This window comes from Xiphophorus maculatus, chromosome 22 (assembly GCF_002775205.1).
Source record: "Xiphophorus maculatus strain JP 163 A chromosome 22, X_maculatus-5.0-male, whole genome shotgun sequence".
Classification (NCBI taxonomy): Eukaryota; Metazoa; Chordata; class Actinopteri; order Cyprinodontiformes; family Poeciliidae; genus Xiphophorus; species Xiphophorus maculatus.
In genome coordinates this window covers 24,003,385-24,015,690 of record NC_036464.1, presented here as the reverse complement: position 1 = coordinate 24,015,690, position 12,306 = coordinate 24,003,385, and the positions used below count along the sequence as shown (strand labels likewise).

Below are 12,306 nucleotides of genomic sequence, written 5' to 3'. Positions count from 1 at the left end.
AATGTTAGTGCGAAGACCAACATGGCAATTTTCATATGTTAGCTTACATTGACATTAAAGCTAATTATGACACGCAAAAAAGTATTATTACAGAAACAACAACCCATTATAACTAGGAGTTTAAGCTAATTCTGACTTCTGCTTGTTCAGCATTATTAAGCTCACATTTTTACTCCTATAATTTATGTTACTTATGTTGTTTTTCTTCAACATTTTTTTTGAAAGTCTTTTTGCTCTTCTAGTTTTTATTTTTACCCCCCGGTGTTTTGGATTTAGTTCAACTTTGTTAGCACAGCGGCTAACACTGTTCACACTTCATAGAGTCTATAAGATCTTTCTCTGTTTTTCATTAACGTTTAGCTGCTTGTTAACATATTTTCAGTTTTTGAAATGTTTGTTATAATACTTTGGTCGAGATATCCTCAATTCACAATTAATTGTCCAGTTTCGTTCTGGTAGCCTAAATATGGACAGTAAGTTGGACTGCGAAGCTGGTGTTTTCCTGACAGTTCCTCAGAAAACTGCGAGCTGTGATAGGAACCCCATCATAAAAAAACGGTTTGTCTCCTCACAAAAGTTTTGAGCTTGACAGCTTGGCAGTCTGAGACAGTTACAACATGCAGAGCCTGAACTCTGCGGGCAGCTGCAGATTGTAGAGGGAAAAGTCACGGAACAGTAACTTCCCGGGTTTAAAATCTGTTCAGACAGCCAGGACAAAACAAAACGTCAGAGCGAGGCTGATGACTCACCAGGATTTATGATAGCAAATCAGAAAGGTACATGATTATCAGAGACACTTCCTGAGATAATCCACTTAAGGACAATTCAGCTCTGATATATTTTACAATGTAAAAAAAGAATCTTAAAGCTGCTCACAGGATTACTGAGAAGTTTTTGTAATTCTACTGAAAACTGTTGTCTCTGAACGACCAGTTTTTACATTTGTGTATCTCCTCAGGAGGCACTGCTTCCAGGCAGAAGGGTTTTCGAGGATGTATCCGCTCCTTGCAGCTGAACGGTGTTACTCTGGACCTGGAGGAAAGAGCGACGGTCACCCCCGGGGTCCAGGCGGGATGCCCAGGCCACTGCGGCACCTACGGTGGGCTTTGTCAGAACCAAGGCCGCTGTGTGGAGGGAACCAGAAGCTTTTCCTGTGACTGCAGCTCGTCTGCCTTCACTGGAGCCTTCTGTGACCAGGGTATGCAGACTTCGTCCAATCAGATGTGGTTCGGTGGCATGGCAGAAGGATGTGGGGTTGATAGTTTTACCCAAGCTTAGGTTAATAACCTGCAGCAGGCAGTTTCTGATTGCAGGTAAATGTGTTACTTTTTTTCTTAATACATTTTATATCCTGATAAAAATTATTTTAGAGTAGTTTTATATCTAAAACTGCAGTATGAAACGTCTACCGAAAATGTTTTGAATATTCGATCAAACTGTTACTATATATGACTGATCATCTGTAAATATATCAAGCTCCTCCTCCCTGAGCTACTATTGACATTTAATGATCAAAAAACAGCCAATCAGAGAGGGTCAAAGGGCAGTCAGTCAACTTTGGGTATCTGGTCCAGAGAGAAATGACTTGGAAAACAGTTTATCCATCGTCATCATTAGCTAGTTATCTAGTCCAGGCCAAAATGATGACTTGTTTTCCCAGACGTCGTGAAAATATCAAAATGTCTCTACTAAATATTGTAATGGGGTTGGTGGGACTGAATAGAAAAGAATGCCACACTTTTCAGATTTATATTTTGCTTTTTTTTTTTTTTTACACCGTCCTGAAATTCTGTCCGTTTTTGCTAATAAACTGACTTGAAAGAAAATTGTACATTTAGAATAATCATGTTTGTTGTAGCTTTTTTTGTGGGGGGAAAAAAAAACAAGATTAGTTAAACACAGAACAACAAACTTCTTCAGCAATATAATGAAGTGAATGTATTTCCTAGAAGTAAAGAATATTCCCTGGAAATGTCGCTGGTCAATTGTTTACAGCGTAGTTAAGTTTGAAACAGAGTCTTCTTGTGCATATTTAATCAGTTTGAAACCCTAATTTGGCAAAAGTGTCTCCGGGTTTCGACTCATCTGTTGGGTTTGTGTTATTTAGGAAATTAAAGGCACACTGAGCCATGACAGTGGCGCAGCAGCGCAGCCTCATGTGTGTCGGATAATTAACCAATCCCAGCTGTGCAGCTTGTTGGAGCTCCACAGGTAAATCAGAACTCTGTCACCTGACTGGGATGTAATTAGAGGGCCGGGGATTGGAGAGTTTTTTTTATCACCTGTCGGCCGGTTTTCTCAAGCTGCTCTTTCGCCAGATCGCTAATGAAGCGATGTCAGCGTGACAGAGGCAAAAATATAAATAATGCACAAAGTTTCTCTTGTTGCAGTAGTTTTTTAAAAATTTATTCCAAGTCAGAAGCCAGGAATATTTTATTCCCTTATGCAAATTGGATGCTAATGAGATTAAGTAATAATAATTAAAAAGAGTGGATGCAGCATTTGCATGGATCTCCCTGTTTGACAGTAAGCGATGTTTGTTGACTTTTATTGTTAAACTTTAGTATGAACTCATGCTTGAAGAGGACATGGGGGTGAGGGGACAGGATCATGGAGGGCACTGTTACCAAATTTTAAAAATTCTTGAAGCTTCTCACTTCACATGGAAATCAAACTGTTAGTACAGCGAGGACACCCTGTGACAAACAGATTTATAGATCTTCTCTCACAAATAGACAACTTTGAATGCAAAAAAACCCCAAACAACATTTATTACAACTGGTCACTGCTGGCTCTCACTCAGGTAGGACGAACCCTGACTAATAAACACCAAAAACAGCATAATTACAAGTTCTTGGTTCTGTTTGTCACTTCCTGCACAGCCAGGCTGCTTGGGAGTCAAAGCGTCCAGGAGAGGAGTCGTCAGGAGGCACTGATCAGCCAATCAGAAGTGGATTCTGATTCTGATACTGCCAAATGTAGGCTTTATAGCATTTGAGAAGGAACTCAGGGAGGTGGTCTTGGTTACAACAATATTATTTATTCCAGCAAAAGTTACTGGAAGGTGAATAAAAACATGCGTGGTTTTGAGAAACTAACTAAGCTAAGAGTTTATTTCTGCTGAATTAAGATGCACAGTTAAAAAGTCGCACTACAAAGTATTAGCAGAAAATGTTCCGACTTGTTTTGCAGTGAGGCTTTGTGAACCTTTCCCTGCAGACGTCTCAGTCGCCTTCGAGCCGGAAACATCCCTCAGCTACAGCTTCGAGGAAAACCTGCCGAATGAGTCAAACGGGAGCAGCAGCTCCCATTTGTCCCCCTTTCTGCCCAACCTGAACCTGAGAGGAGAAAACGTTTCGCTGAGTTTCAGGAGCGCCCAGAGTCCTGCTTTGTTCCTTTACGTCAGCTCTCGCCGCAGGCAGTACCTGGCTCTGTTGCTCAACAAGCAAGGTGAGAGAGAGGCGGAAGGTTTTTTTTAAAACACTCCCTAACTGTTGTTCAGTAGGTGTGGATCTATAAAATTACAAGAAACGCTTGTAAGGTGTTGCTTTTAGGCATTGATTACAGGAGTTAGCAGCCACAGTTTGGACTGCACTGAAATGAACCCATCCAGAACAATTACTTCTTACTGCCTTTCTTCACTAGTAGCTTTTGTGGAGAAGGAGGAGGAAAAGGGACATCACTTCGTAGCCTTTAGTGGAGCAGAAAAATACACAGGTTGTCAACATTTTCTAATTTCACATGTTTTTGATGGCTCAGCGACCTCTTCAACTCTCAGAAGCCAAAGCCAAATGTATTTTGTAATATGTACATAGATTTTTTTTTTTTCCTTTGCAGCTGTATCATCGTAATCTATAGTTACAAGTGTAAGTCACACGACACTTTTTTTTTTTTTTTTTAAAGGTTTTGTTGGCTCTAGTGGCCTTTATTTGAAAGTAACTCGACAGGAAACAGGGTAATGAGAGAGGGGGAAGACATGCAGCAAATGTTGCCAGGCCGGGAATCAAACCTGCGACCACCGGCACGAGGACTAAGGCCTCAACACGTGGGTCATGCTTTGCCCCTGCGCCACCACAGCACCAACACGAAACACTCTTAAAAGAATCCTGGAAAGCAACTTTCAAGTTGTCACGCACTTTATAAGGATCTAATTCAAACCTCCATCTGGAAATCTAAAGAACAACACAAACACGTGGTGAGATGTAACGACATCTTCAGCCGTCACAAAGTTTTTACCAGCCGAGCTGCTGCTGTTTGCGAGTTGTCCCAACGCCTCCTTTGATTTGTTAATTAGAGTCATTGTTCCGTGTGAACACGGTCTGCTTCGTGAAACAAGACACGAGTTGTGTTGAATTGTTAAAATTAATTCTCAGGACTGTAAGTGGTGAATAATTGACAATGTGAGAGTGTATAATAGCCTTCCCATTCGTTTATTCGCTCATGAAAACACTGCTGACCGCAACATTATTAGTCTCTAAATGAGTCAACGCTAAGTACATTTTCTATTTTATCAAGAAAAATTTGTAACGCATTCTTTGACACATTTGGGCTAAAATGAGTGATTTCATTAGGATTAGCTGATGTAAGGTGGCATCTCCTGAGGCTCAAAGTTAGGATTTAATATTACAGCCCTTTGCCTTCGTTACCAGTGAATTTCCAGCTTTTTGAAATCATTTATCAACTGTGATAATTGTTGATCTCAGTTGATCAACTGTGATTGTGCTAGAAGCTCGGTACACACGGGGAGCAAAACGTTGCCGATGTTCCGCTAATGTCGAAAAAAACACAATTTTGCAATTCCTGCGTTTCTATTAAATAGAAAATGCAGGAATTAAAATCACATGTAAATACGTTTGTTCACATGACTAAAATAAGTCATGATACGTCACACCCTCGTCCTCCTACCACTTCCTGTTGTCCTCTTTGTTGCTGCCACCTGTAGTAACATCCAGTTGTTGATCATGGGACTTGTGTTGCGTTTCCATTGCAATTTTGCAAAAAGCACTCACTTTGATACAACTGAGAAACCACCTGCGGCAAAAGCTTTGTTTTTTTTTTTTTTCTTTAAATGTGAGCTTTTTGAAAAATTCCATGTCTCCCATTAAGCAAATTTATTTTCATGACTCCATCTTGCACAAATATATGGTCAATGAAACGCAGCTACTGAGATTTTGTTAATTCTTTTCTTTTTCTGTAGTGCTTTGGTTATCTATAATCAGTAATAAAGTTGATTTTCTTTTTTTACTTTCTTGATGGGTTTTAATTTTGTCCAAAGTTTCGCTGGTAGACGGATGGATTAATATTTGACAATCGGATATTGTCATCTGCAGACGTGTTCGACTGTGGCTGCACAGCAAATCCAAATATACTCTACCACCGTCATACACGAGACCAGATACGAGATGATTGTATAGATGAACTGTTTGGTTTTCAGCGAAATGTGAACACAATAATAACTGCGGGCGAATCTAGCACCTGCAACTTCTAGAATTTGGCAGCTTTGACAGGAAAAGCCGTGCGCCTGAATGGGCCGGCAGAGGATGCTGACATAGAAATCAACGTTTGTCTAATAGTGAATACAGCCATCATGCCTGCTTCTGTCCCAATACTGAATATGCTTAAGTCTCACATTAATATAGCAACATGTCATTATGCTTACATTGTGTGAGTGCAGAACAGCTAGAGGTGAGGTACAGGCTGGAAAGTAGCAGAGAAGAAGAAATCCTCAGGAGCAGAGTGAGGTCCCTCGCTAACGGACAGCTGCATTCTGTTTCCGTCAGCAGACTGGCCGACTCCGTCACCATACAGGTAACGCATCGTCCTCAGTAACTCTGGTTTTTAGCTCGGCCTTTAAACTGATTGGAGAACGACTTTAGCGGCAAACAGACATCACATTAAGCTGCCTGTTTGTGTTATAGGCAGCTTCACAACTTCGGTTCTATGAGGTTTTCTCGACTAGAACTTCGCAGAACTCTCGAAGCAAAGCTTCATCACAACGCCTGAAGTTTCAACCTGAAATATTTTGTTTAGAAAAAAAAAAAAATCTAAAACCTTTCAGGGATGAGAATTATTTTTTAGCGTTATTCATAGATTAAATTCTTTAATATTTACCTACAGTGAAGGAAATTCAGCGCTTGTGTTTCTTGTTATTGTTTTTTTTGGTACTGAAGTCTGTCATTTCCTTCCAGGTTGACCAACATAGCAAAGAACATTTCAACATGACCTCTGGTGTTGAATTTAGTGGCATAAGGTCACTGACTCTTGGTAGAGTTCACAGTAAGTGACTCAGCTGCACAAACATACAGTAGATGAGAGGGTTTTTTTATTATTTTGAGCACTCAAACTATCTTCAGACGCACATTTTAATTTATTTGGTTAAATAAAACTGTTACAACGGTAAAGATGCTGATGTTTTTCCTTGTAATAATGACACAGGGACCCTATTGAAACTCTGAACAAACCGTTTCATTCACTGATCTGATTAGTGGTTTGTAAGTTAAATACTAAAGATTCAATTTATTTTCTTTTTTTTAATAAAATGCCTCAAAACTCCAACCTTTTTTTTTTTTATTATTGATTTACTGTCTGGATTTGAAATCATTATCTCCAGCAAAGAACCAACAGTAAGTTTTACAATAATTTCCTGTTACATTTGATTGCTAAATTAAACTGAACCTAACAGATGAGTTTATTTTACTTACATATGTAATGTGAAGTTCTATACTAATAAAACCGGGGCAAGAAAATTTAAGCACTGGAAATTGGTCAAAGCACTGAATAACATGCAATATAATTAACAAGTAGGCTGTCATGTTTACAAACGTTGCCGGACGATAAATTCTCCTAGTTATTATCGCGATTAATGATAATATTGTTGTTTTGAGACCATTTTCGAGTGGTGTATTGACAAGGACATAATACTGTAAGTTCGACCTCTCAAAGACCAAAACGACATTAATTTTGTAAAGGGTACACAATACTGGATCTGGAAGAAAACAACAACAGATATCCTTACATTTTTTTATCATAAAATTTGTCAAAGAAAAAAAAATAATATAATTGTTTCGCCTCAAATTAGAAGTTTTGTTTCTTTACCATCTTTTCCTTTTAGGTAGCAGTAACAATTATTGGGTTTTATGTAGAACATAGTTAAAAATAAGTTGAAGATATGTGTGTGTGTGTTCTGTTGGTGTGTTTTGTCCTTTATCTTATTGCCCCATTAAGCAGGCAGCAACAAGAAAAAGCCCTGATTGTTTTCAGGAAATCACATTGCTCTTAAAACCAGCCACCTGCAGTTACTGCAGTGGTTCCCAAAGATTTTCTTCTGGGCCCCCCTATGGATTACAATAAAATCCCCCCCAAAAAAGAAAAAAAAAATCAACTGGGCACACACATCATTCAGCCAGACATAAACCTTTACACATATTTTGTTTTCAAACTCCACTGAAGTTCATCTCACACTTCAGGTTGTTACCAAACAAACTACAAACCATCTTTACAGTGAAACGCTTTAGTGTAACTGTTTTTTTTTGTTTTTTTTTTTCATCCATACCGCTTCCCGACCCCTCCCTCCCTCTGCAATGGCACTGTGCTCCCCCTAGGGGCCGCGCAGTGCCATTGCGGAACCATTGAGTTACTGAAAGGGGTAAATAGTATTTGGGTAACCATGGAAACACCAGGAGGAAAAACAGAAACCTGAGAAAAAGTGCAAAGACTTGCTCCCAGGTGACAGAGAATTGATGGAGTTTAAAAAAAAAGAATATAAGAGGCTTCCTCTCCTGTATTACAGCACTGCAATTAGCAAACAAGATATAATGCAATCACTAGGCTACATATCCTATTAATCCTATTATTTTCAGACATATCAAACTACACTTGTTCACATCTTACTAACATTTAGATAGCTCTCATTTATTTCTGTTTGAAGAACCTAAAATTAAACCAGAAAATAGTTTGTCCTCCGTTTCACTGCTTGTCTCCACAGACTCTCAGGGTTTGGACCCGGCGCTGGCTCAGCTCGGCTCTCTGGGTTTCGCCGGCTGTCTGTCTGCCGTCCTCTTCAACTCCATCAGCCCTCTGAAAGCCGCCCTCCTCCGACCGCGCGCCGGCTCTGTTGTTGTCAGGGGCCCGCTCATCCGGTCCAGTTGTGGCCCCGCTGCAGCCAATCCCCACGCAGCGGAAAACACACACCACCAGCCAGGTCGGGGGCGGGGGGGCGGCGTCGTCCTGTCGTTTGTGATTTTTACTGATCATTCTTACTCCAAGCACTTCTGATACTGATGGTCCGTGGAGAGAAATTCTGGGAATCATTTCACTTTTAATTTTTATTAAATTGGGCACCGCCAGAAAGCTTCATGTTGCCATTTTCATTTGTGGGATCCGACAATAATATCGGTAACAGAGAAACATTTTTAAACAGCTGTCATTAGAGCTCTTACCACTTATAATCTATTTTAAAAAACTATTAAAGAATTGGTTCATAACACAACATATCTGTCAACATTTTGAATTATCAATACCTAATCCTAATCCCACCACATGACCACTTGTGTTTTGACATCTAAATAAAGGATTATTTTAGTTTGAACTATTTCTTATACTTTTCAGGATAATTGTGTTTGTACTTTTCTTGTTTTATATTTGTTGTGTGAATTGATTGTATTTTTGAGGTGGGATCCAATGATGTTATTTAAGGAGAACTACATAAAAAACAGGGACTAAAGAGTCAATCTGAAGGGACATTAACTTCTCCTTAAGGATTCAGGTTGTAAAAAAAAAAAAGTATGCAACCAAGCTCTGTCTGGGTTTTATAGGGCTGATCATTCTTTCTGTTGATCTCTGGGGTTTGTAAGGATGAATTAATGGCAAATGTAATGTTTCTGTTTGTTTTTCCTTTGATTGTTTTAAGGACCAGTCTACTGTGTTGTACCTAAGAGTTTATGTCAAGAATAAGGATTTTCTTAACTTTAAGAAAAAAAACAACTTCATCTCATAAACACGCACTTGTTTTATTTTCTTTCAAATGTGTATTTATTGTTCAGTGACGTGTTTCTATTTTCCTTTGCTTGTTTTTGTCTCCTTTCTACCGTCTGTTCGCTGCAGACCAATCAGGGTCGGTAGGAGGAGGCCAGCCGTTAGTGAATGCCCTCAGAAGTGACTCGGCTCTCATCGGAGGTATTGTAGCAGAAATTAGTTCCAGAGTTGTGCTCCTATTATCATCAATCATAAGACGGGACATGTCCGATGGTGGACTTTACGGTTTAATTCAATATGCTTGATAAAACCACTCTGTGAAAGAAACACTGTGTAAATGAACACTCACGGTTGTTCTCCAAACAGTTCGATTGTCTCCACGGTAAACAGGAATAGAACTAATAAGGACGTGGACCACTCTGTAATCCAAATACATGCCGGTTTTTGGTTCTGCAAACGTCATAAGTCTTTTAACAGGGAGGTTAGAATAAATGTGATCAGTGCAGCTATGTTGTCCAGAGTACTGGCCTCTGGTAGGACCACACATGGTAAATTGGTCTGAAGAGAGGGCTCAGACTTGGAGCCAATCAAAGACTTTGGTAGAAGATGACCGTCGGAGCAGGAAGACTGGTGAACGTTCCTGCAGCCAGACTTGGCAGGGCAGTGGGGCTGACTGGGAGCAGCCCAGCAGGAGAGAGGCTGAAACATTCAATGAGGTTTTGAGTTTCACTGGTGACTGAGAGGTTTCTCCTCATTAGTCACTTGGGGTCAATCAGGGACCGATTTTGCAAATCCTTACCAGCTCTTTAGTATTTTTCACTGCCACTTCAGGGTGGCACAGGGAGCCCTGCCGAGATATGTGTTGCGCACAAGCGATTTGATTGACGGCAGACTCCATTCCTTGATCGGCACATGATTTATGTCGCTATACGAACGAAGGCCTTGCAAACTCCAAACAACATCGGAACCACCGAAGTGGGCCGGCTGACATGGTGCCTGCTATCAGAGAGCTGCTTAGTGTTGGAGAGCGTGATCATAAGCAGCAGGAGCACATGTGTCAACTTTTGGATTGGAATAACCAAGATTTCACAGTTCTCTGAAGAACGGAGACGTAGCGAAGAACGAAATGAATGGGATATCCATTATTTTTGTCTCTTGTTTTGCTTCCGTTCTAAATAGTGTGTTGGTATTGGGATCGAGGGAGTGGAATTGAATATTCTGTTTCATCTGAAGGGTTATGCCGTTAATATGTTGGCATCTTTCTATAACTTTGTTTTTTGTATGTAAGAATAAATTGACTGTCTAGAAATGACTTTTTTATGCTCGTATTTGACCAAGTGGTCAAATATGTTAGTCAAAATATATCCACAGTAAGTTTCTCTTTATGTTTCAAGCATCAAACATCCTGAGGTGAGTGAAGTGTCTGTATAACGCATCGTGTCTGTGTAATGCAATTAGGTAATTTTATTATGGCTGCGATAGTTGAGTTTCTGTCAAGTCTACTGATCACATTGTGTGCTAATCTTTAATCGTGCATTTCTTCCTTAAAGAACAACGCCTGCCCTAAAAGAACGCTTCATCTTTGGCCTTTTTTCTTTGCATTTTAGGCCTGATAGTGGTGATCTTTGGGATTGTTGCTGCATTAGCCATACTGATCCGACTTCTGTACAGAAGAAAGGGGGCATGCCAAAACCAGGAGCTGACAAAAACAGAAGATAGCAACAGACTGCAGTTTACCAGCCAGACCATCTCGCAGTTCGGTCTGACTGAGAGCCAGAAAGAATATTTTATTTAGACGCAACCTCCCGGATGGCAGACTGAGACACTTTGTAATTCCTCGGTGCTTTGCACAACGACCCGATATGTGATTGTGATTTATATGCAGTTTGTGAAGTTGAACAATCGGAAAAGCAAAACACTGTCACAACAGTCAGCTGTGAATGGATAATGATGTACATTTTAAAGTGTTAACTGTTGAAATTATAAATAATTTGTGGTTACATCTGGAGTGTTTTGTATGATAGATGTTTAACCTTTGGAGGCTGGAAGCCGAAGAAAATATTTTAACTTTGGCCTCTTGCTCTATGAATGGCTGTGAGAAATGTATGTGCTTGCAATAATTTTTTTTTTTTCTCTTTCAATGTTTTTAAGGCAGTATAAATAATTTTCTTATAAAAAATGCCTTACTTTTGTCTTCTCTGTAGCAGGTGTCAACACACATTAAAATAACTTAAGGAGTGTTTTTATTCTGGGCAGGCAGAAACCAAGATTATGTTTAAAACTGACACAAACACAATCTTTTACTCCAGGATGTGTTTTTTTTTTTTTAAAATAACATGTTTTTAATATTTTGATCATTGTCGTTTCCTCTTCCTTTGATTTCCCACAGATGCTTCATCATCATGTCTGAATCATCATTTAATGTGTATTTTCATTCTATACATTCCAAACCATGCATTTATAAGGTCAAATATTACTTTATTTACTTTAAAATGATGTGACAGTAGAATGTAAGACAGACAATATGTGAAAAAAATAGAGCTCCTCTGAATTCTGTTTGTTGCATTCTGAATTTCATATTTACATAAAACAACTTTGCTCTACCGTTTCTATTGCAGCACCGGAGAGCAAACAGAAGTTGGACTCTGTAGCGGTTTCCCGTGATGATGCTTTAAAAACCAGACTGACTTCCTCAGTCTTCATCATCACAGAACCACATTTGGAGCTCGATCTTTTATATTCGTTTTCATTTTGTTTGTTCATGACTCAGTCTAACTAGAAAATAAATGATTTTTAAAAACGATGTTTTCCTTGCATTTATTTTACAAGTCAATAATTGTGGCAAATTAATATTTTATTAGAAACAAATATTTCCACGCGTGATTTGTTTGTCCCGTTCAGTTTGAGAGAATTGAGCTTTGTTCAGCCCTCCTAGTGTGGTGCAGATGTCACGGTCGGACTCTGGGGAAGCAGGGATGTTGTCCTGTCAGACCGTCAGTTTCAGAAATCACACACATACACATAAAAAAAAAAAAAAACTCGCAAAGCACATGTTGGGTTAGTGGAGTTTAAAGGGAACTACTGTACATTTCCATACTTTTTTTTGCTTTGTATTAAAAGAAAAACCTTTGAAAAATGTTCTTTCATGTTGCAACTACACACTTGGTTTATCACAAAATCACACACACAAACAAAACAAATCACATCAGAAGTATTCACATTGTTAAAACTTTGAGAAGGAAATCTAAACTCATGAAAGGCGGCGTACTAAAATCTTTACTTTCCGTATCTGGCTCAGCCTCCTTCCCCAACAGAAACAAATGTCCCTGTACA

The 12,306-nt window shown here is 39.3% G+C and overlaps 1 protein-coding gene across 1 annotated transcript in view; it reads left to right on the top strand.

The window, feature by feature from the left end:
• LOC102235236 (contactin-associated protein-like 4) overlaps positions 1-11,728 on the top strand; it is a 50,949-nt gene extending 39,221 nt beyond the window's left edge. Inside the window, exons 18-24 of the mRNA XM_023327037.1 lie at positions 959-1,198; positions 3,220-3,450; positions 5,675-5,808; positions 6,189-6,276; positions 7,985-8,200; positions 9,103-9,174; positions 10,581-11,728. Of these exons, the coding sequence (XP_023182805.1) occupies positions 959-1,198; positions 3,220-3,450; positions 5,675-5,808; positions 6,189-6,276; positions 7,985-8,200; positions 9,103-9,174; positions 10,581-10,768 (1,169 nt within the window). The 3' untranslated portion in view covers positions 10,769-11,728. The remainder of the gene's footprint in view (positions 1-958; positions 1,199-3,219; positions 3,451-5,674; positions 5,809-6,188; positions 6,277-7,984; positions 8,201-9,102; positions 9,175-10,580) is intronic.
• Positions 11,729-12,306: the final 578 nt, after the last annotated feature.